The sequence below is a fragment of the Lissotriton helveticus genome, chromosome 4_1 (assembly GCF_964261635.1).
Source record: "Lissotriton helveticus chromosome 4_1, aLisHel1.1, whole genome shotgun sequence".
Classification (NCBI taxonomy): Eukaryota; Metazoa; Chordata; class Amphibia; order Caudata; family Salamandridae; genus Lissotriton; species Lissotriton helveticus.
The window spans coordinates 1,924,426,089-1,924,451,864 of NC_136063.1; the positions used below are offsets into that span (position 1 = coordinate 1,924,426,089).

Below are 25,776 nucleotides of genomic sequence, written 5' to 3' on the forward strand. Positions count from 1 at the left end.
CTGATGACATCCTCGCAGCGCTGGAGGACCCTATTAACTCGATCCCAGCCCTCTTGTCGGAAATGGAGACATTTGGGAAGGTGTTGGGGTTTAAAATAAACGTTGGAAAGTCGCTGATCCTGCCGCTCGGTTTAATGCCCGGGCGTCTAGCACACTTCCCCGCAACCTAGGGGGACTTTCCTCCAGCATGTCCGTGCCCTATTTGGACATATCCATAACACCGAACACTGCGCAAACCGTTGAACAGAACTACTCAGCCCTCCTCAGTCAATTATTGGACAACCTAACGAGATGGCGCCAACACTCACTCTCTTGGCTAGGACGAGTAGCGGCGATCAAAATGTCTCTACTACCGAGGGTCCTATATTTATTCCAGACGCTGCAAGTCACCCCCCCAATAGGTCTCCTTACAAAAATTCAAGATGCCATCCGACAATTCGTTTGGGCCGGCAGACGTCCGCGGTTACGCAGGGACCTCACTAGTCACACCACGTCGGAGGGCGGCCTGGGAGTTCCGGACCAACTAGGATACTTTCAGGCGGCACAACTCAGATACCTCCTGGAATGGTACCGCCCCGAATCTGAAAAGAGGTGGCTGTTCCAGGACCGCGCGATGGCCCAAATGCCACTGTGGAGGATTCCCTTCCTCAGACGGCAGGATCGGCCCACGTACATGAAAAAATCACCTATCAGTCGCACTACTCTGCAGGTGTGGGACAAAGTGGCGGTGTCCCGGGGACTCACCACATACCCATCGCCTCCGACGCCCCTGTTCGAAAACCCGGCCTTTGAACCAGGCACGGTACGTGGATCCTTCCACCAGTGGCGGTTGTTGGACTGCAGGTCGGCTGGCCACCTCTTCGATCTCGAAGGCTTTATGACGACGCAATCCCTACAGGACGCCTACGTGCTTCCACGGATCCCACGCTTGAGTACTTTCAAATTCGACACTGGCTCACGAGCAAGGACATGTTAGCACAGGTCAGCAGACATCTCACCCCGTTTGAAAAATGGCTCCATACCAAGAAGTTGGATAAGCAGGCGAAAACGGAACTGTATGCAATGCTATGCCCGCCGTTACCTTCCTCAAGCTCAGCGGGTCAAAAGAGATGGGAGCGGGAACTAGGTCGACCCCTCACTAACAAAGAGTGGCAGGATATATACTACAGGGCACAGCACACCGCCAATAATGTAGCTAGCAAAGAATCGGCAGTCAAGATTGCTTATTATTGGCACCTGACGCCGGAACGACTTCATCAGAGCAACCCGCGTCACGATCCCATGTGTTGGAGGGAGTACGGTCAGCTAGGCACCCTGACCCACATACTGTGGGAATGCACGGAGGTGTAAGAATTCTGGGAACAAGTACTCAGGGACATTGACAAATATTTTGAAACTGAAATCCCTCGTTTCCCTGCCTATACACTGCTGGGATTACCCAACAAAATCACCTTCCCACTTATATCACTCAGAGGCAAACAAATGGGTTTAGCGATGGGGGCGGCAATACAACACATTTTGTCGCTATGGGGCTCCACACGGAAACCCACACACACTGGGTGGCTCCACAAGCTATGGTATACGATGGGTATGGAAAGGATACAGGCCTCCCTAACCCAGATGCAAGACACATTCATTGATACTTGGCAACCCCTGGTAGACCTACTAGCCGATGAATTCAATGAGCTCACCTGTCCGAAATACCTCAGGGTCCTGTGACTGGCGGACGAGTTGCGGAAAACCGCTGAGATCCCAGTTACTGACGCCTCAGCTTGAAAAGCTGGCACATAGTTCTTATGCAAGCGACCACACCTGGGGGGAGGGTTCCAGGGGAAGGGAGGCAGGAGTAGGGGGGGGTTGTTCAAGGGGGAGGAGGGTTTGTTCTGTTGGGGTTGCTTGGGGCATGGCCGGTCCACATCCAGCCCACACCCGCCCACATGGACACATTTCCTACCCCAGTCATTCTGGACATTCTTGGAGGAGGGGGGCTGTGGGCCAGAAAAGGGGCACGCCCCGACATGCACATTGTCCGACCGGTGTTATGTCTTCTTAGTTTGAAATGCAATACAAATGATTTAAACAAAAAAAATACTTTCTTGATATTGGGGCAAACCATGAACCATTTCACAGGTTTTTATTTTTAATTTTTTAACGTTTTATTAGGAGGGACTCAAGTGCTAGCTGTAATTTTATGGGTTGCCCTTCTTAGTGCTTTCTGAACTCAATGATAACACTTACCATTTTTGTTGTGTCTGCTGCTTCAGAGCACTTGTGGTTATAAGAATTATCTATTTTTATATATTACTAGCTTACCCGTCGCGCGTTGCTGCGGTCTCCGAGGAAAGGAAATTCAAGGAAACTCGTTATGATAACATTCAATTTACATTGTGTCATTTTTATTGAAACGTATTCATTTTAATATATTTAAAACATTTCAAAGTGTCGTTTTAATTCCATTTATTTATTTGAGTGCTTGTGGATACACGATTTTTTGTTTTTCCGTTTGGTGCGTATCAGTATTCTAAAGATTATGAGGGCCCTGGGGGGCCGATATTTAAAAAAAATGTATGCCAGAAACCTTCGCAGGAGTGTACTCAACAACTTCCCAAAGTTTTATGGCGATCGGATGAATGGTGTTTTAATTCTATTTATTTATTTGAGTGCTTGTGGATACACGATTTTTTGTTTTTCCGTCTGGTTCGTACATCAGTATTTGAAAGATTATGAGGGCCCTGGGGGGCCAATATTTAAAACATTTTTATGCCAGAAACCTTCGCAGGAGTGTACTCAACAACTTCCCAAAGTTTCATGGCGATTATTTGTTATTCCGTCTTGTGCGTACATCAGTATTCGAAAGATTATGCGGGCCCTGGGGAGCCGATATTTAAAAAAAATGTATGCCAGAAAACTTCGAGGTAGTGTACTCAACAATTTCCCAAACTTTCATGGCGATTGGATGAATGGTGTAGTAAGGCATAAAGGACAAACAGACAGACAGACATACATTCGTTTTTATATATAGATTCTTTGGTCAGTCACTGTGGAAAGGATGAACCAGTTATTTCATTCTTGGCTCTGTCTGTAAACTGGTGAGTATAAGTATGGAAGTATTCAAATTATGGTATTATGGGCACTATTTCCCCAAGCACCAATGCTGAAATTAATCTTCTAACTATGTACTATGACTATTCAACTAATTTACCACAGTTCAAGTGTGAGGGAAATTATTTAGAATTGCTCATTTGTTTTACTGAGGCAGTTCCTGGTCGTCATTGCAGGTTAACAGTCTTGATACTATACATGGGAATACATTTTCTAATTTGACAAGCTACACTAAAATTGCTCCCTAAACTTTCAAGGTGATCAATGTTCTGAATCCCTCATAAATAAAGACCATAAGTTGGTCAATGGTATCTACCACCACTGACCTAAACTGTCCCTTTGAATTACTCCCAGACACCATACAGAAATATATAAATATCCTTTTATTTGAAACAATTCACCTCCCACAATATGCTCTATGCAGTTCTTATTTCCTCACTCATCTTCTCTATGACTGGTAAGTAGTCTACTAAAACCTTGTTTTTAGGTTTCACCCAAAAATCAAGGTGATCAGTGGGACTACTAACAAAGGTCTGTGCCATTGGCAATCCTTTGAGGCCCGCTTTCAGGCCATTGTTTTTCTTTACCACTGAGCAACTCCTGACAGGGAGCAAAGCTAGGCAAATCCGTTAGTGCCTTCCTCCAAGAGAAACAGTCCAGTACGAACTGGCAGCCCATGCCCTCACTGAATGTGATCAGAAGCCACCCCAGAGAGGTTTCAGATTTGTTGCACATCATCAGTGCCATATTGGCAGAATTTTACCTATTGTCTTGAAATAATATGGAAATCATACATTTAAAAATGTAAATGACAAGAATAATTTTTCCAAACTTTTTGTTGTTTTTTTTAAGGATAAAATGAGAGAAAAGAAAGGATGTGGCTAGACAGGGTGTAGACTTTAAAGGCTGGAAAACAGATACTGCTCCTTTAAAAAAAGCACACTCTACCACTATTACATCATGCCATGACAGTGGCTCCAGCTTTTTGTTAGATGACTTAGGATCCTGACCTGTATGCAATCCACCTCTCTTCCCTCCACCGAGGCGGAGATGCCTCTGATTTCAATGGACATTTCCAAAAAAGGAGAAATAGGACAACAAGTAAGTAGCTTTTTTAACGTTTTGCTAACCTTCAATAGGCCTGTGGGTGCACCCATACATTGTTCTAAAATGTTTTAACAGATGGAAACAAGGGAGAAGGGCGCATGGGTTTTTTGCAACTGTTTATGAATACAACAGTGATATGTGAAGCATGCTGCTGCATTGTTTTTTTTGTCATGTTCTCAAATGCTGCACCTGGAGTGGATGGGACAGCAACCTGCCATGATATAACTGTACTATGCCTCAGTATGCTGTTCGTATTATTCTGTTTGAAGAAATACCAATGAAAATAATTTCCCCCAAAAAGTAGCTCTTCCTAATCCTTCAGCATATTTACTTTGGTAACCATAAGCAATAAAAAGTAGTAAGCCCACTCCCTGAATATGTTGAAAAAACTGAAAATATCAGGCTTTACATAAAAAGGCTGCTCAGGGAATTAGGAGTTACCTCAGAATCTGTCATGGAGTCTTTTTCAATAATATAGAACATTGTGAACATACACCTTTAGGCACCTACTTTGCAAATCTCTGAGATGCAACAGTTGCAGATTTACTGCTTATTGATGGATTTTTGATTAACCCCATAGTGTACAGAAGTAATCCACTTTGGAGATGGGCTGTTTTAAAGTGGAAAAATGTGCACAAAGGGTCTAATTTGGAGTTTGACAATATACGCCATCAACATGTGACAGATATGCCATCCACCACATTACTGGCTATTTAATGCACTTGTAATTTAGCGAACGGGACATCCTCTGTGGTTGTGAAGAATTGTCACATCTGCCAAACTCAAAGTAAGGCCTCACATTACAAATAAATATTTAGCCTCTGAAATATTGTTTGCTTTGTCTAGGTACACTAAACACACTCCTAAGCATGTGCAAAGACCTTTCTGCTGAAGGTGAAAGACAATGAAAATGTTGGCAGTGGAATAGACTGCGTAACATCAATGCCTAGCACCATCTTGAGAATAACACTTTTAAGCATCTGCAGGACCACCTTTTCTCATGAGAATATAGGATAAGGTTCAAGAGAGCATAATGGATTTTGCTAACCTTCCAAGCTGAAGCTGAATGTAAATAAGACTGAGCTCGTGGCCATAGAGGTCACAATGAACACTGGCACGAAACACTGAGGCCAACATGCGTGGAATCCCTGACACCTACTACAAAAGAAAAGTCCTTGGAAGGGCTACTGGACCAACTTTGTGGATCCTCTGCAGAGTTGATTACTGTAATAGGTCAGTACTTTGGTTAGCAGGCTTATCCTAAAGACACCATAAATGCAAGTGAAGAACTTTGCATCCAGGACAGTGTGTAATCTCTGTGAATTTGACAATGTCTCGATAGATAAAGAAGATCACACTGGTTGGCTGTTAAGGGGAGTCTGTGCCTGAACTGGCAACCTTTCTATGGTGTGTGCATTCTGAAATATCAAATCACAATTGTCATTTTACTCCACCACAATCTTTGCAGTCTCATAAGATGCCTCTTAATGCATGTAAGAGATCAAGAGAACATGCAAAGGACGGGGTTCTTTCAGAAGGTAGTGTCTGGAATATCCTTCCCTTTCAGGTCAAGAAAATTGATAAACACTTGGTATTTAGAAAGACCCTCAAAATATCTCTTTTTTTCTTTTAAAGTCCCTCTCCATTCTCTCCTTCCGACATATACCGTGTAATATTTGTGGACTCTGCTTTAGCATTATCAAGACTTTGTGGAAGCCGTGCAATTAATTTAATAAAACAGCAAATGCAGCCCCTGAGCATTAGTTCAAAATAGACTAATATTTTCATTCAGCAACTGGGCTTTATGAAATAATCAACATACACGTTACTTCCTCAGAAAATGAGCATGCACAAATAATGGGCACTTCCACACAACAAAACAGTATTTTAACTGCTCTAATACACTAGTGTTCATAATTACCGGTCTGGCTGTCCATATCAGTGGGCGAGGCCCCTCCCCAAGACCACCTCTTCTGTCTTTGTTCCAGACGCTGGCTGCGCTCCAACGTACGACGAAGTACTGCTTCACTGCGTTCCTGTTAGAATAGAACCTCTGTGTTAAAACAGGGTACGAAATATGAATTTTCTGCATTTTATCCCAGATTTTTCACATCTTAATGTATCCTATATTATTGCAGGCTATAAAACTCTGTGCTGCTAACTAGGAGGAAAGTGCCCGAGCTCCCCCTTGAGAAATGGTTGAACTGGATTAGTCCTAATGAACAAGTTACCACTTTTTTCTGGTAGGGATTAACTAGCTGCAGAATCCTCACCTTTTGAATATTCCCCAGATGTCGGACTGAATTAGGAAACCTTTTCAGCATTACCTCTGAGTGCCGGAAGGCAGGGCCTTGTGAATCCGCACGGATGCCGTTCCGCGGCAGAAATGATGAGCGGGGCCTATAAATGGACCACTCCCGTGAGCTGAAGTTCATTTATTTCAAGACTGTCTGAGCCACCAGAAGAAGCATATTGGTAGACAGTGTCTCAATTCCTGGACTTGGGATCTAATCAATAGAGTTTCGTCACTGAACAGGAAGGAGTGAAGGGTCACTACGGAATCTGTGGCTAGACAGAGAATCTTCCGGAAAAAGCGTTATAGAAGGCAAGTCACTTTTTCTCCAAATAGAGACTTCTAGCCTAAGGTTCCTCACCATTAGAATAGATACCAAAGCAACACTTATTCGGAGGTGGGTCTGTGAATCGGCAAACCAAAGAGTTTAGCAAGACCGAGTGGGCAAAATGTCCCTCTCAGCGAACCAGACTGTCCATGCAATAGTGCTTTGTAAACATATAGAGGTAAGTCCATGTGGCCACCTGGCAAATGTTCAGGACAGGGGCTTCATGTGACAATGCAGTGGTAGAAGCTTTGGACCTGGTGGAATGATCCCAGAGTGATCTGGACTGCTTTTTGGAAAATTGGTATCAGATCCTAATGCAAAACCCAATCCAGCTGGAGATGGTTCTCTTCTCCACTGCCTTGCCTTTTTTCGCTCTAGAGACCCCCAAAAAGAGCTGATGGGCCTTCTGGAGTCTTTGATATGATCCATGTAGAAGCTAAGCCCTTTCTGGGGGTCCAAGTGATGGAGTCTTTCCTCCTCCTTAAAGATGTGAGGTTGAGCATAAAACACTGGCTGAGTGACGGTTTGACTCGCATAAAAACAGCATTACAACTTTCGGCAGGAAAGATGCCAGAGTCCACAGAACCAGTTTGTCTGGGAAGAAGGACGTGTATGGTGAATTGACACAAAGAGCCTGAGACTCACTTACACATTGAGGTGATGACGATGAGGAACATACATTTGATAGGAAGGAGCCCTAAAGGATAGCTGTGAAGTGCACATCAGATAAGTCAGTACTAGAATAAGGTCCCATTGAATAGGACACCAGGAAATGAGGAACAATATGCAGTAACCCTTGCACAAACCGAGCTGATCTGGCAATCGTACGAAGTCCAAGAGGGCCGAAAGATAACCTTTAACTGTGTCCACAGAAAAGTCTTTCCGGGCAAGAGACAGACAAATGAAAGAACATTAGATAACTGAACCTGAAGGGGGTCCAATCTGGAGTGTGCCACACCAAATCACAAATTTGTTCCAAAGACCAGTGCATACAGTTGACAGACACCTGGCTTCCAAAATAATGATGTTTGTATGGCTGTTGATAACTTGCTCTGCCGGCCACTGGATGTAGGCAGTAAAGCGGTGTACTTTTGGCTTGACTTCCTCTTATTAAAAACGATGTAATCATAAAATATTGAAGGCCAGCCACAGACATTCTCGAGGTAGAGGGCAGCAAATTTGAGGGATCCAAGGAGTTTGAGACCTGAGGGGGTTGATCATAGATTAATTACTTTACTATACACCGATCCGGTCGCTTGTCTCTGGGTGGACGGACTCATTTCAGACCCCATGCGTGTTTGTAGAGGTACACATCAGGGATGCCCGCTCTCCACAAACCACTTTGCCCTACTGGAGTTCCTCACCTGCATTATCAGACAAAGACCTACGTTTTCGTCAGTGTCCCCTGGCTATTTCACTATATGCTGACAATATGGTGGTGTAGACCCAGGTGCGAACCTTAATCCGAAGGTGCACGAATACATTAGATATGAATGGTACTCTGGCCTGGGCATTAACTGGTCCAAATCAGTTATTTTCCCAGCAGACTACCGCCACCGTGCCGCAATATCCCCTGGAATGGTGCACGAACCCTCTGAAATACTTAGGAGTATGGATACATTGTGACCCCGAAGTAGTCATCTGCCAAAATTATGTAGCGGCCATATCGCACCTGCAAGATCAGGTGGCCCGATGGAGGCTCCTCCCTTTGTCTTTGGCGAACAGATTGGAACTCATAAACATGGTCTCACTACCAGAGCTTCTCTACCTATTCATAAACATCCCCATCCCACTGACGCAGGCATTTTTTTACATCGCTGCTACCCTGCCTAACAACCTTAACATGGGCGGACAAGCATCCTATGATCAGCTGGCAGACACTTACACGTTCATCCGCTCACAGAGGATTCAATGCGTTGAATTTTCGGCTATATTACTTGCGGACTCAAGCCCACTTTGCCCATTACTGGTTTCACCCCCAACGCTATACGTCCCGTACTGCTGTAGAAACAACTAAGTCAATCCAACTCTCCTCACAGCAGTCCTTCCATATGCACTCCAGACAGTTGGGCCATTAGATAGCATGGCAAACACTAGCTATACGTGCAAGGAAGACCCCACTCTAAGTCCCGCCCTTGCCTCTACTACACCATCCTCCCTATCAGTCACAAAAGACCAAGGGGTGCTCAAAACACTGAGGGAGGCAGGGCTGCATGTGAAGGGAGACGCCTTCCTGATGTAACCTTCATTACGCTTACAGAATTTGGGGGGAGGGGGAGCCATCTTGTACCCCCCTACAAAGGTTTGTGTATTATAAATTAAGAGCAGCTCTAAGAGCCTTAAACACTTCCTTTTCAAAAGAACCACCTGCACTCTACTCTTTGCAGTGTCTACTCACAGGTGCAGACCACAAAAACCTTATCACTAGACTGTACAACTCCTCCCAGACAGAACAGAATGGGTATACAGACACAGCCAGAGAGAGATGGGGCAAGACATTAGGCAGAGAGGGAATCCTGTTGTACCCTCTTGGGCAAGCTCACATCCAATTGGAATCTCAGGATTATACACTTCAAACACCTGCAGAAGGGCTACTGTTTCCCCCTTCAACTTTGCAAGTTCGGACTGAGAACAGATGCATCCTGTGTGCGCTGTAAGGTGGCAGAGGTGGATTTTCTTCACTTGGCTGGGGCCCAGTGGTCCAATTTTGGGTACATGTCACACAAGAAAACAAGTTACATACCTGTAACTTTAGTTCTCCAGTATTGGAAGCTTTCATAGATTCACATGCCTGAATCATTCCCCGTCGTCGAGACGGGAGTCTCCGGTGTATAAAAAAGCAGTGCTTAGTAGTAAAGCAAACTGAAAAGAGGCCTAGGCCCATTTCCCTTTTGCAACCCATAGCCTTTGTTATGTAAAAAAGGCCCAAACTTTTCCCTGAACCAATCAGAGCTCCTCACCCTCTAGAACCCTCCTGAGAGAACCTTCTGCCCCTCAGATTTTTCGCGCACTTGTGTATATAACACACTCTTTGTGCTAAATCCGAGGTGAGCCTCTCAGGGGAGGAGGGTGGGTGCATGTGAGTCTATGAAAGCTTCCAATACTGGAGAACTAAAGTTACAGGTAAGTAACTTGTTTTCTTACTCCAGTATTGGAACTTTCATAGATTCACATGCCTGAATCAGAATAGAGAGCAGTGAAAAACAAAGCACATTTCTCAGAGACATTGCATAATCATGCAATACAATTTGAAAATGAAGCATAACCTCATATGTATATACGTATAGAAAATGTGACTTTGCAAACAAGAGAAATTACGGATGGAGGGATGGAAAAAGGCTCACCGTTACTGTATGATATTCCGCAGTACCGCCTCTCCCACCGCCGCATCCGTAGTGCCTGGTGAAGGTGTGCGTAGATGCCCATGTCGCTGCTCTGCAGATATCCTGGATTAGCACTCCTCCAAACAGTGCAGTGGATGTGGCCACCGCCCTCGTGGAATGAGCACAAACTCATGCATTCAAAGGCTTTCCAGCAGCTTGATGACAGTAGACAATCGCACTGGAAATCCATCTGGCAATTCCCCTCTTTGACAGCGGGAAACCTTTCCTGGGTGCGCTGAAAGCGACGAATAACTGAGAAGACTTGCGAAACGCCTTAGTTTCTTTCAAGTAAAATTTCATACATCTCTGAACATCCAGTGAGTGCAATACTCGTTCTGCTACTGTTGACGGATGAGGAAAGAAACATTTCAACACCAACGGTTCGTTCAAATGAAAATCAGTTGGCACCTTCGGAATGAACTTCGGGTTTGTCCTGAGAATCATTCTATCCTCTTGAAACTGTAAGAAATGCTCCTGAATCGTGAGCGCTTGTAGTTCACCTACTCTTCTCGCTGAAGTCAATGCAATGAGAAGAGCCAACTTCCAGGACAAGAACTTCAGGTCTGCCCTGTGTATCAGTTCAAACAGTGGTTTCATCAATTGAGAGAGTACAATATTCAGATTCCATAGTGGTGGTGGAGGCTTTACTGGAGGAAAGACCCTAAATATCCCCTTCGTAAATTGCTTGATAATCCTTGATGACCATAAGGATGGGCCTGACGATGACCTCATGTAGCACGATAATGCAGCCAAATGCACCTTGATGGAAGCGTGTGCCAATCCTGACTTTGCCAATAGCAGAATTTAAGGTATAATTTGATGAGGTGCAGCAGTAAGAGGAAGAACGTTATGCCTCTTACACCACAGACAAAACCTCTTCCATTTCATCCTGTAGGTTTTGTTGGTACTCTCCGCTCTGGCCTTGGACAGGATCTCCCTACATTCGTGAGAGATGTTCAGATGGCTAAACTCACAGTGTTCAGGAGAAAGGCTGCTAATCGCAAGGATTTCGGGTCCGGATGGAGCACCTGCCCCATGGACATTGTCAGAAGCGATGGAATTGGACACAACCGAATTGGACGGTCCTCCGACAGCAGCAGCAGTTCCGTGAACCAGTGTTGTCTGGGCCACCACGGGGCTACTAGGATCAGTCTGCACGGCTCTTTCTTGATCTTCACCAGTACGCGGGGGAGAAGAGGAATTGGAGGAAAACCGTAGGCAAAGATGCCGGACCATGCCATAGAAAACGCATTACCCCAATATCCCTTCTGGGGAAGCCAGCTTGCGAAGTACTGGTATTTTCTGTTTTTTCCCTTGTAGCGAAGAGGTCCACTATCGGTGTTCCCCATCTTCGAAAGACGCTGTCCAGAATCCCCTGGTCTAGCTTCCATTCGTGGCAGGACGATTTGAGCCTGCTGAGAGTATCCGCCTTGACGTTTTGATCCCCCGGGTGGTGTTCTGCTGCCAATGATATTCCTTGCTGAAGAGCCCATTCCCATATCTCCTGGGCTTCCTGAGACAGGGAGAGAGATCTTGTTCCCCCTTGCTTGTTCACATAATGCATCGCCGTAGTGTTGTCTGTTCTTACCAACACCGGCAAATCTCTTATCCTTGGTAGAAAAGCCAGTAATGCCAATCGGATCGCTCTGAGCTCCAGCAGATTTATGTGTAATTGCTGCTCGTGCACCTTCCAACGACCGCTGACTTGAAGGTCCTGAAGGAAAGCTCTCCATCCTTCTAAAGACGCATCCGTCGTTAGCACTAGAGGAGCCGCTCTTGCCAGAAACGTCAGTCCTTGAGACACATTTCCTTTTTGTGTCCACCACTTTGCTGCCTGTACCATCACTGGTGTCACCCATATTGTATCGTCGAAGAATCCCTCCGCTTGACGCCATTGGAGATCGATCTGCTCTTGCCATGGTCTCATCCTTAGCCTGCAGCAAGGTACCAGGGGAATACGAGATGACATCGTGCCCAGCAAGGATTTGTACCTGCGGACTGAAAGAGACTTTCTTTTTACAAAGTCTTGGAAGAGGGGCACAATCCTCAGTTGCCTTTCTTCGGAGGGAAACGCTTTGTTGCATTCCGTGTCCAATATTGCCCCCAGAAATGTGATCACTTTTGCTGGGTGGAGGTTTGACTTTCCCTCGTGGAGAGTCAATCCTAGATTGGCGAACAAGTCTATGCAGGCCTGTGTTGACGCTCTGGCCTATACCTTTGATGGTGCCTTGACTAACCAGTCGTCGAGGTAAGGAAATATTTGATGTTTTTGCTTCCTCAACACAGCCGCCACTGGAGCCAGGCATTTTGTGAAAACTCTCGGCGCTGACTTCAAGCCGAATGGCAGTACCCTGAATTGGTAATGTCTTCCGGCTACTAAGAACAGAAGGTACTGTCTGTGGGCAAAATGGATTGGCACGTGGAAATACGCGTCTTGTAGGTCCAATGTGGTCATATGATCTCCTGGGTTTAATAACGGAAGGATGTCCTGCAGAGACACCATCCTGAAAGATTGTTTCTTGAGATAGGTGTTTAAGGATCTGAGATCCAGAATGGGGCGCCACTGGAGCTTGTTTTTCTTGACAAGAAAAAAAACGGGAGTAAAACCCCTTGTTTTCCTGGGCTTTCGTTACCGGTTCTATTGCTCCCTTTCGGAGCATTGTCCGAATCTCCTGCCGGAGTTGATGCAGATGGTTGGCTCTCTGGTGCATCGGTGGCGTACAAGGGGGCGTTTGAAGAAATTCTAGGGTATGACTGAATTGAACCATTTTGAGGGCCCATTGGTCCGTTGTTATTTTCCGCCAATTGTGAAGATAGTGAGCAATCTTTCCACCCAGGGGAGCCTCTGACTGAGCCGGAAGATGGAGGTTGTCATTGTCGACGGGTGTTGTCCTTTCCCCGCCCACCCCGTCCTCTTGGAGTTGATTTTGTATATCCTCCTGATTGACGCTGGCTGTTGACGGTAAGGCTGCGATGAGGACGGATAAGAAGAATATCTCCCCTGCTGGTATCCTCCTCTATACGAGGACTGCCCTCTACCCCTGGGGCCACATAAAGTGGTTTTTCTGTATTGCAGTGTCCCCAGAGCCTTTGCCGTATCCGTATCCTTCTTGATACTCTGCAGAGTGTCATCAATATGCTTCCCAAATAAATCTTCTCCATTGAAAGGGAGGTCTAAAATCTTGTTTTGCACCTCCGGCCTAAACGCTGTTGCTCGCAGCCATCCTTGCCTGCGCAGGACCGCCGCTCCTCCCAAGGGTCTAAACGCCGTAGTCGCTATATCCATAGCGCAGTCTATGACTTCGGCCGAAGTCCTCTCTCCTTCCATGAGAATCTTCTTCGCCTCCTGCTTCTCTGGTTCCGGCACCTGGTTAATGTATGGAGACAGGTCACACCACATCTGCCTGTCGTACCTTCCCAAGATAGCGAGGGCATTAGCTGCTCTCACTAGCAGAGCCGACATTAAGGAAAACCTTTTTTCCCGCATTATCCAACCTTCTGCCCTCTTTGTCCGGAGGTGTTGCAATCGGAGCAGATGGGTTCCTGGATTTCTGTTGTGCCGCCTGAGTAATAACAGAATCCGGTTTGGGATGACCCAAAAGGCAAGCAGGAGCATCAATAGGTGCCTTATACTTTTCATCTAATCTGGCCAGAACCGGCATTACCATAGCTGGCGTCTCCATGACCTTTAATCCTTCCTTCCAAATATGAGACACTATAGGCAGGGATCGCACAGATTTCTGATACGAGTCCTTGAAGTCGTATTAAAAAACATTCCGTCTTCTCCTCTGTCATGGTCAGTGCAAATCTCTTAGTGGCTCTTTCCATCAAATTATGAAATCCACCAATGTCCTCTGGTGGAGAATCTACTGGTCTCGGCGTAGGAGTTGAAGGTGAGGGGGGTGATATAGTCATGCCATTCTGCACTTGTGTCCGCAATTTCCCCATCCTCATGATCGTCATCCGAGGTATCGTGATGTGACGTCGGCGGTGGAGACCTAGCAGTAGGCTCCGGCAAAATCTCTCTCCTACGAACCGGTGTCCTTGGTACCGACCGTGGACGTGGAATAACCTCTGGGGCCTGTTGAGCGACTGGAGTCGCTGGGTATCTCCTCCTATAATCCTCTAACATGCCCTGGAGGTCCCTCAACAAAGAGGATGGCACACTTGTCATCTCCTCGCGTTGCTGTTGGCGATATCGGTGCTGTTTCAAGGGTTGTTCCTGATAACCCCCATATTCTTCCTCAGAATCCTCCTCCTGGTACTTGACCTGCAATTGCGAAGATCTAGTCGCAATTCCATACTCGTCATCTTCCTCTTTCGAATCTTCCTCTTCCAGCAAGTGAGATGGCAGCAATGGAGAGACCTTGCTCGGAGATGTAACCTCTGGTGTTATAGGTTTTTTTCAAGGCACCAACCTTTTTTCTGGTGTTTTTTCCCTCGTCAACGAGCCCATCGACAAGATTCCCATCGCCGCCGTCGACCAAGTCATCGTCGTCGACGCCACCGTCGACGTTGTAGTCACCTCGTCACTGCCGTCGTCGACACTATCTTCGTCGACGCCGCCGTCGTCGTTGATGCGGTCGTCGACGCTCTCGTCGCCGGTAAAACCGGCGACGGTGAAATCGTCGACGCTGTTTTCTCACCAGCTTTAACACCAATTTTCTTCGTCGACAACGGAGGTGTTTTTGTCGTCGTCAATGATCCCTTTTTCGTCGACAGTCCAGTCGACGGTGCTGAAACAGTACCTTTCTCCTCAGAAGGCGTAGAAGAAGTCCGTTTGATGGTAATCTTGATTTTCTGAGGTGATTGTGGTGGATCTGAGGCGGATTTCACTAGTTTCACCTCACAAGCAGAACCCTTCTTCCCCTTAGCTGTAACTGAAGGGGATTTTGAGGGACTGCGCCCTGAAGACCCTGGAGTGGTCTTTTTTGGGGCCTTCTCAGGTCTTTCTCCTGAGGAATGTGTCTGAGGAGATCTACTTCTCTTCTGAGATCTCTTAGACGCCACAGATTCCTCTTCACTCTCACTTGAGAGGATCTCCTTTGTGGCTTTAACATTCTGAAGCCAGATCAGCAGCCTTCCCTCACGATCTCTCAAGGTTTTATTCGAAAAGGTACAACATACCTTACAATCTGCTGCCTTATGGTCTGGATTAAGGCAGTAGATGCAGTCCTTGTGAGGGTCATCTGTATAAAGCCTCTTCTTAGAGCAGGTGGAACAAGCTCTAAATAATCCTTTCTTCTCCTTCTCAGACATGGTAGATGAAAAACCTCACCCTCACCAACGACCCCGCCACCGCCAGAGCCAACCTCCACGAAGGGATGAAAGAGGTAGCCGAATGGATGAAGAACAGCCGCCTGAAACTAAACTCGGACAAGACGGAAGTCCTCATCCTGGGATCCTCACCCTCCGCCTGGGACGACTCCTGGTGGCCCTAGGCAGCGCGCCCAAACCAACAGACCACGCACGCAACCTGGGCTTCATCCTGGACTCCTCGCTCTCCATGACCAGACAAGTCAACGCCGTCTCCTCGTCATGCTTCAACATCCTACGCATGCTACGTAAGATCTTCCGGTGGATCCCCACCGAGACCAGGAAGACGGTCACCCAGGCCCTCGTCACCAGCCGTCTGGACTACGGCAACTCCCTCTACGCCGGAACTACCGCCAAACTCCAGAAGAGACTCCAGCGGATCCAGAACGCCTCAGCACGACTCATACTGGACATCCCCCGCCACAGCCACATCTCCGGACACCTGAGACCTGCACTGGCTCCCGGTCAACAAGAGAATCACCTTCCGACTCCTCACCCACGCACACAAAGCCCTACACAACCAAGGCCCAGGATACCTCAACAGCCGCCTCAACTTCTACACTCCCAAACGCCAGCTTCGATCGACCGGCCACGCCCTCGCCGCCGTCCCCCGCATCCGAAGAGCCACCACAGGGGGACGGTCCTTCTCCTACCTCGCCGCCAAGACATGGAACACCCTCCCGACCCACCTCCGCCTGACCCAGGACCACCTCGCCTTCAGGAAGCAACTCAAGACCTGGCTGTTCGAGCAGTAGCGGACCCCCCTCCCCTAGCGCCTTGAGACCCTCTGGGTGAGTAGTGCGCTATATAAATGCATTGATTGATTGATTGATTGAAATCTAAGTCAAAATACTGTAAAAGTAAAGAGTTTGAGCAGAGCTCAAAGGAGACTCCCTAGCACAACGTGCGGTAGAAAAATGTGAGAGGCAGAAGGTTCTCTCAGGAGGGTTCTAGAGGGTGAGGAGCTCTGATTGGTTCAGGGAAAAGTTTGGGCCTTTTTTACATAACAAAGGGTATGGGTTGCAAAAGGGAAATGGGCCTAGGCCTCTTTTCAGTTTGCTGAACTAATAAGCACTGCTTTTTTATATACCGGAGACTCCCGTCTCGACGGGGAATGATTCAGGCATGTGAATCTATGAAAGTTCCACTACTGGAGTAAATCCTCGCCCCTTATCGAAGATAGTAGCCAAGGTCTACCTATTGGGACTTGTTAAATAACTCTAGTCCACGAATCACAAACTGGTAGCAATATCATTGCTGTTAGCTAAGCACAGTGTGTCTATGTGCTGGGATGAGAAGAGGGCACCAAAACACGCTTATTGGCTTCAAGACGTAGCATACTGTAAGACTCCGCTTGAGACATATACCGAAGAATTGCCTCCGCCCTCATGACCAAGAGTCTTTTGGGCCCCATATGTGTCTTGTCTCCTATCCTGCGGACTGAAGTGACTCGCTGAACTGTAACAATATGTATGTATATGGTGGGGTGATCGGGTGGAGATGGGAGCAAAAAAATATGATGCATATGAGAGTACTATGTTAGAGTTTCTTTCTGGGTCTTTATTCTGAGACTGTGAAGTCATGTAAAAAAATTCAATGAACAAAAAACACCATTAAGAAACAAACATTGGCAAAGTCAATAAGTCTTGCTTTGCAACCTGCTTGCTTTGTTAATGCTTTTTAGCCAACTGCACAGCTTCTTCCAAAGAAATTCTTTTCTTAGCTCTCCCATGTTGACGAGTACGTCACAATAGCACAGCTCAGCTCGCGACTCTGTATGACGTCACCGGAGCCATAAGAAGCCCTAGTCGACGAGCTGACTTCAGAGACCGACTTTAGACGCTGATCCAGTGCGGAGATCATTTTATAGTTTCTTGATTAATTCTGCCCTACAACAAATCGTGCATAGTTTGGAAACCCTTTTGACACAACTCAAGATGATGATCCCTCTCTATGACATAGGAGCCCGTGGGCCCATCACTTCAAGCATTCCCACCGGATCCTTCCGGGTGGATGGAACTGTGTCTCCCATTGTCCTGATGAAGACCCTACTGTAAGAATCCGAATCTCCTACACACACCCTTGGGGTCAAAACGACGACTTCTTTACCGGTATTCCATATATTTATAACAGTGATAGATTCACTGTATCACCAGAATATCATGTTTTTTTTTTACATATGTTTAGCCTTGAAAGTGGCTGGATAGGGCATTTATGGTTTTGATGTATATATATTGCACATTGCCCTTCCTTTCTCACCAACCTTCACTCTTGCACATTAATGCATCCCCCCCCCCCTTGGAACACCTCTTCACGTTAATGCAGATGATTGTGCTGTTATGGAACATGATTATTATGCGTTCAACATTAATAAATGTTGATTATGATTTACTCAAAGGTGATGTTGAATCTTATGTTGAAGTAATTTTCACTGTGACCACTTTCCTTTCGTATCGTCTGTGTGCGGACGTCAGTTCCGCCCATTTTTCTATGCCTTCGAGACAAAAGGGAGGCCCAACAACGTAATACAAGTATACACAGTGTACAAAATATATACACAAATACATATATATATATATACACACACACACATATATATATATACACTTAAAAAGGAAAAGCCAAAAACCAAAGCAGTTCCTAGCGATAAACTGTATAGAATATAAATGTCATATGACAAAATAACAATGTCAAACAATCAGAAGTTTTTCGGTATTAGCAGGTGGACAACGGGGAGGCGGTGGATCAATGAGGAATCCACAGCCAGATACTGAATCCACCAGAAAACGCGTTACCGAAGGTATATAACTTGTTCTTCTGATGGATACATATGCCTGTGGATTCCTCACCTTTTGAATTGAATCCCCAAGCTGTTCCTCTCACGCAGGAGGGTGTCCACCTACTTATACCAAAACATCTTGCAGCACAGAACATGCAAAATAGCCATCTCTCCTAACCTCAGAATCCAAGCAGTAATGCTTCGCAAAGGTGCTGAGGGAGGCACAAGTTGGCGCCTTACAGATGCCTACAAATGAAACACCTGTAGCCAAAGCAGAAGAAGACTTCGCTCAGGTGGAATGAGCTCTAATACCTTCAGGGGGCTCCTTCTTGGCCAAGGCGTAGCAGATCTTGATGCACAAGATGATCCACCTGGAAAGTGTTCGTTTGTGGACAGCTTTGCCCTTCATTCTTTCCACAAACAGATGATCATGCAGTCTTAGGTCCCTGGTTCAGTCCAGGTAGAAGCTGACAGCCCTCCTAGGGTCCAGGCAGCGAAGTCTCTCCTCCTGGGAAGCATGAGTGGGAGGACAGAAAGTAGGTAAGGTGATAGATTGCCCCAGATGGAAAGGAGTGACCACCTTAGGCAGGAAAGCAGCTCTGGTCCTGAGAACCACCTTTTCTGCATGAATGTTTTAAAAACGGCAGCTTAGAACTAACAGCCTGAAGCTCACTTACCCTGCTGGCTGAGGTAATAGCATTCAGAAAAACCGTCTTCAAAGTAAGAAGTCGCAACGGACAACAATGAAGAGGCTCAAAAGGAGACCCCATCAGAAATCTCAGTACTAAATTCAAATCCCACTGAGGCATAATGAAGGGAGTGGGAGGAAACGTATTGGTGAGGCCCTTAATAAACCTCATAACAATGGGGGACTTAAAGACAGACGGCTGGTCTGGCAAACAGAGGAAAGCAGAGAGGGCAGACAAGTAACCCTTCACCATAGCCATAGAACATCAGTTAAATGGGCCTTCAAAGGATCAATGGACCTTTCTCCACACCATTTCACAAACTTGGACCACCAAGAGGAATAAATAGATTTGGTGGAGGGTCTCCTGGATAATAAAATAACATCCACCACATCCGGTGGGAGAGAGAAAGAACTCAGGTTGCCCCGTTCCATTTCCAGGCATGAAGGTGCAGGCTCTGGAGGTGGGGATGTGGGACCTGCCCCTGCGACTGCGAGAGGAGGTCTGCCCTGAGAGGGAGACGGAGCGGAGGGTGCAAAGACAGGTAAAGAAGATCTGTGTACCACACCCTCCTTGATCAATACAGAGTGATCAATATGACTTTGGCCGGGTCTTGGCGAATCTTCCTCAGAACCCAAGGAATCAAGGGAGGAAACGCGTAAAGGAGTTGCAAGCTCCAATCAAATTTAAACGTGTCCCCTAACGCTCCCCGCATCGGATACTGGAGACTGCAGAACGACGGACAGTGGGCGTTCTCGTGAGTGGCAAACAGGTCCAATCGAGGAATCCCCCACATCCGGAAGATGTGATGGATCACCTCAGGATGAAGCCGCCACTCATGATCGGCCGAGTATTGCCAACTGAGACTGTCCGCACGCAAATTTAGAACCCCGGCCAGATGATTTGCAAATACACAAATCTGATGTCCCCAGGACCAGAATCGCAGAGCCTCTCTGCAGAGACGATACGACCCTACTCGTCACCGTTTGTTTAAATACCTCATCGTGGTAGTGTTGTCCGTCAGGACTTCAACTGACCGACCGCAAAGGGAGAGAAGAAAGGCCTTGAGAGCCAAACGTATTGCCCATAATTTCTTAAGGTTGATGTGAAGCAACCTGTAGGAGAGTAGGATCTGCTGCTTATAGTTACCCCCACTTTTTGCTGATGTTTCACTGTTTTTCGACTTTAGTCTGGCTGGGGCCCAGCTATCCAGGACCCCAGCCTAGCTGCTGCCTCTCTAAAATGATTGCTTGTACTTTAGGTATACCACAGATTGGATTCTGGGGTACCCTTATAAGTCTCTAGTATATGGTATCCTATATACCGAGGGTACAGATATCCCAAAGGCCTCTCAGGGGCTGAAGCATGTATTATGCCACCCCTGAGAGACCACTCAAAATGACAACACAGGTCTGCTACAGCAGCATGTGTAAGGTGGTGTGCGCTTCCTTACTTAGATATAGGGAACCTATATCTACCTTATATCACAGCACATATAAACCTATCAGTCACCCCTATTGCAGGCCTTATCAATCCTGAAGGTAGGGTGCTGGGTTTTGTGTGAGAGGGTGCCCATGGACGAGTTGGGCCCCTCGGCAGCCTTCAGAATCTATTATGCAGGGTTGTTCTGTGATGCAGCCAGACCATATACTCTTAAGTGCATTATAACTTTGCGGTAAATTCTAACTCTGGAATGGTTCCAAGGAAACATGTTGTGTCTGGTGTCAAACACCTTGGAATCATACCTCCTTGCCAGTCCTGGCGGAGGAGGTATGATTCCACCCTCCAAGAGGGAGAAACATGGCACCACCAGTATACCCGACCAGCTTAACACAACCCTGGCATCACAAAATGGATGCTGCCGCCACAGACACGAGTCTGGCCTCCTGCTCCTGGACGAAAATCCGGCAGGGGAAAGCTGGACAAAAGGTTTCCTGTCAGAGGGAGGTGTAACCACATCCCAGACAGGCTTTAGTGTATTGGGGCTGGGTGGGTGCACTCTAAAAGTGCTTTGATGTCTGCACTGGGGGCACATTTGTTGTCCATGTGCATAGTCCAGCTCAAACCAGGTGCAGGGGCTACCAGCCCCTGCTCTGGTGCGAAACTGGACAAAGGATATGGGTGTAACTACCCCTCTATCCTGACCCTCCCATAGGTGGGTCCCCAGAGTTTGTCCCACCCCTTCCTTGGGTATAAAGTAGGAATCCCTGACTACAGGCCTTTAGATTTAAGTGGACGAAACTCTGATACATAATCCTGGAACATCAACGATCTACAAGGCGCTAGATAACTGAAGAATCTCCCTTTGAGTAAAGGAGTTACTCCCCTGCTTGGCAGGCACCAAAGACGCATCTGACCGGTTTGCATCTCTGAAGCTCCCGCAGACTCCGAAGAATTTGCAGCACAGGAGGTGGGTTCCCAGACTTTCCAGAGGCTGACCTGAGCTCCCAGCAAAGCTGATACCCACAGTCCTCGTGGGGACCGTGGAACCAGAACCCTTGGACACCGTGCACATTTGCAAGTGCATATGCTTCTTGGCGAGCCTTGAGGCTGTGCTTTGGGCTACTTGTAGTCAAAGCCCCGAACAGCGTTTCCACCGAAGATTACTGGCCTACACTCACTGAGTGCTTGGTGGGCTGGTATTGTGGGATTCCTGTCGAGGTCCGTTCGCGATCCCTGGTCCATCGACTAGTGGGTCCCTGTGAAGGAATCTAAGTTTAGTTGGGCTTCCCTGGTTGCTCCAGACATGCCCTGACTCTCCATCGCTTGGGGAGTCCCCTGGACCTTGCTGGTCCACACCGAAGCATCTTTTCTCTTTCTGTGTGGGTTGCTGTTGCCAAGGCTTGTTGTGTTCAATCAGAGCAGCGACACTGCAGCACTCGACATCCTTCGTGGGACAGCTCAAATACAGTTCATGGTTATCGTCGACACCTCCTGGTCCTCGTGACTGCAGAATCAAGCTTCACCTCTTTGCACCTGAAGCACCCGACATCGGTGGGCATTCTTCTATCGTGCCCCTGGTCACTGGCTAGTGACCCAGACTCTGTCCCCTCTGTTTTCAGGTTCTTCACATCTTCGATCCAGGCTTGGATCCTCCCAGACACTTCTCTTCCCGGCAGCAGCACTTTGCAGGACATGGCCACTGAAATCAACAACGATTCCCGACACCGCTTGACACCTATGCAGCCGGCTTCCCTGGGTGAGGTAACTCGAGTACTCTGGTGCTCCTGTGGGTGTTGGCCCTAGAATCCCTGAAGTCTAAAGGGGTTTGGCTCAAAGTCCTCTCCTGTGCGTTTTATCTTAAAAATTCCAATCTGGACTTTCCTCATAGAATTCTACACCACTCGCGGCTGTGTTCACACTGCACATGTCCTCCGTGGGTCTCCTGTGTCACTACCTTGGGTTGTTCCTTGGGGTACTGTTGATTCTACGTGCTCAAGGCCCTGTGTCTAGTCAAGTTGTGGTTCTTATACCACTTTCTAATATATGGTTTGGTCTGTCCCTGGGGCCCATTGTATATTGTGCTATTTACTGAATTTCTATCGTATTGATATTGTGTATCTTGTTCTCTAATCTCATAAAGAGATTAGTAGAGAGTGTTTAGTAATGAATACATGTATTTTATATATACCTTGTGTGGTTCTCCCTTAATTTGGTCATTCAAGAGGTTATATTCTGGTAAACCAAGCTGCCTTACACTCCTTCAAGACTTAGCCTGAAGGCTGCTCTCCATTGCTACCACTAGTATAGCTTTCAATAAAGGTGGTCTTAAACCTTCATTAATAAGGTTGTCTGGACTGGTGCAAGGTGCCCAATAGAACTAGTGGACAGCATATGCCATACCAACTTCTCACACAACCAATCCTCTGGAGACCAAAGCCCTTTGATCTCCAGATCCCAAAAATGAGCACCCCACCCTAGAGGGGAGGCATCCCTGATTACCTTGGCCACCGGTGGAGAATGTTGAAAAGGCTTTACTTGAGACAGGTTGCCCAGTACACTTCACCAAGACCGCTCCGCTCCGCTGCACTGTCCCTGGAGATTCTGACCATCTCCCCGAGATCTCCATTGTGCTGATACCACTGCCAGCAGAGGCACCACTGGAGTGCCTTCATGTGCCAGCATGCATGGTTGACCAACAGTATCCAGAAAGCGAATAGACCGACCAGGCGTTAGTCCTTCAGGACAGGAACAACCGCCCCATTGTGAAACAAAGGAATCATCTCCTGAATGTCAAGAATCCTCTGTGGTAGCGGGAAAGCTCGACACACAGTAGTGTCCAGTACTGCCCCTATGAACAGGCTGCGCTGAGAGGGAACCAGGTGGGATCTGGGTACATTTATCAAAAACCCAAGTAGAACAACAGTTGCGTTGTTACTTGTAAGTAACGCAGCACCATCTCTGGCGACCTTGCTTTGAGCAGTCAGTCGTCCAGATATGGGAAAACTGGAATCCCTGACCTTCTGAGATGTGCTGCCACCACTGCCATCACCTTCGTGAAAAGCTGAGTTATGGAAGTGAGACCGAACGGAAGGACCGCAAACTGGTAGTGCTGAGACTCTACCGGAGATACTTCCAATGCAACTTCAGAACAGGGATGTGGAAATGCGCATCCTGCAAGTCGAACACCACCATCCAGTCTTCCTGCTGCAGCGCCAAAGGAACCTGAGCTAGGGTCAACATCTTGAGATTTTCCTGCCCAAGGTAAAAATTCAAAACCCTGAGGTCTAGGATCGGTCTCAACCTGCAGTCCTCCTGGGGGGGATCAGGAAATACAGGGAGTAGCATCACTGACCGCTTTCCTGCTCCAGAACCACCTCTATCGCATCTTTCTGCAGCAAGGCAGGAACCTCCCGCTGCAAAAGCAGCAAATGGTCTCTGAACACTAGCCCTGGCGAGGAGGGTAAGGAGGTGGAAACTCTTGAAAGGGTAAGGCGTACCCATTTTCCACAAGGTTCAAAATCCAATGGTCCGAAGTAACCGATTTCCAATCTTGTAGAAAATGGGACACCCCGACCCCTACAGGAACAGCATGCTCCAAAATGGGAGATCTGAAGCTGCTTTCCCGTGGTACCGGTGGTGGGGACAGGCTAGGATGAGGAAGACTTAAGCCGGGAAGTTCCTTGCAGACGGCCTCTAAACTTACCTCAGTATGACTTGTACAGAGGATTCTGCTGTTGCTGCTGTGGCTGTTTTCGGCCTCGAAATGAAGCCACCTTCCCGAAGCCTCGATACCCTTTGTATCCATAGCCCTTGGGCTGGGACTGCAGGCTCAAGGATCTTGCAGTAGCCCTACTGTTCTTGAAGCGCTGCAGCGCAGAATCCGCCTTTGCTCCAAACAGTCTGGTTCCATCGAAGGGTAGATCAAGCAAAGCAGCTTGTACATCCAGAGAGAAACCTGAAAACCTAAGGCAGGCATGTCTCCTGGTAGCCACCGAAGAGCTCATTACCCGGGCGACTGTGTCCACCGTTTCCAGACCAGACTGAATGACTTGACGGGCTGCCGCTAGAGTGTCCGATAGCGCCTCCTAAAAGTGAACGCGATCATTCTCAGGCAACTTGAGAGCTACTTGCTTGACAGCGTCCATCAGTGCATGAATGTAGCTGCCTAGCAAACATGTGGCGTTTATTGACTTAAGAGCCATACTTACTGAGAACACCTTTTTGGCAGACTATTCAAGTTTTTTTGAGTCTCTATTACCGGGGGTAGTAGGGAAAGACCCAGCTGACTGCTTGGAACAAGAAGCCTGATCTACGAAGGTTTCTGGAGAAGTATGGCCAGAAAGGAAAGCTGGATCACCAGGAGCAGGCTTGTAACGCTTTGCCACTAACCTAGAAACTGCAGGGCAGACAAGGGCTTCTGCCACACCTCCATAATCGGCTCAGTCAATGCCTCATTAAAAGGCAGCAGAGGCTCAACAGTAGAGGAGGGAGAATGCAACACTTCAGTCAATAAATCTGACTCAACTCAGCTGAGGGTAACTGAAGGTCCAACAGATCAGCAGCTTTACTGATGACTGTGTGGTAAGGGGCAATGTCCTGTGAAGGTAAGGTCTTTGGAGAAGAAAGTTCCCACTCTGGGGAAGTATCCAGGCCACTGGCATCCTGCAGACCTTCGAAGTCATCCACAGTCGAGGATCTCCCCTTCCTCATGTTCTTCCTCTTCCTCCTGGAATGCAGCTTCTGGATCGCCAACGGCAGTGCCAGCCAAGGCTCCAGTGACAACGAGGGCAGCGGCGAAGAAGGACCTTCAAAGCAGGCAACGGCACCATTCGAATCCGGGATGACATCGGTCCAATACCAGACAGCACCGGAGATTGAGGTATCGGAGTCGAAAACCTTGGCGCCGGAAACTGTGATGAAGGAGCCGTCGGCATGAAAGGCGCCTGGGCATACTGTTGGGGGATGCCCAATATAAAGGCAAGCGGTCCCACAAGGCCAGACGGAGCACCGGTAGGGTAAGATCCCTTGGCAAACATGGCAAACATCGCATTGAGGAAATGCGATGGATCCGCTCCTGGTCCTACAAAAGGAGTATAAAGATCCGAAGCCCTTTGGTCCTGTTCCATTCGAGGCCTTACAGGGGGCTGAGGCTGAGGCTGTAGCGCCAGAGACACTGAAGCCGGTACAGGTGAAGCTGCAGGAACCAGAGAAGACTCTCTAGGAGCCGGAGAATCTCTGGATGCTGACGAATCCCTAAACTGAGTGTGGGTCAGAGTCACCTGTGGAGAAGCTGAAGGCGGGGCGGCATCCTTCTCATGACACAGCTTCACGGGGAGGCC

At 47.5% G+C, this 25,776-nt stretch overlaps 1 protein-coding gene across 12 annotated transcripts in view; it reads right to left on the reverse strand.

Moving 5' to 3' along the window:
- The window catches only part of MAP7D3 (MAP7 domain containing 3), a 1,012,878-nt gene that overhangs the window by 710,157 nt on the left and 276,945 nt on the right, over positions 1-25,776 (reverse strand). For all 12 annotated transcript variants that reach the window (XM_078688596.1, XM_078688591.1, XM_078688590.1 and 9 more), the window contains exon 5: positions 6,131-6,245. In XM_078688596.1, the coding sequence (XP_078544722.1) occupies positions 6,131-6,245 (115 nt within the window). The remainder of the gene's footprint in view (positions 1-6,130; positions 6,246-25,776) is intronic.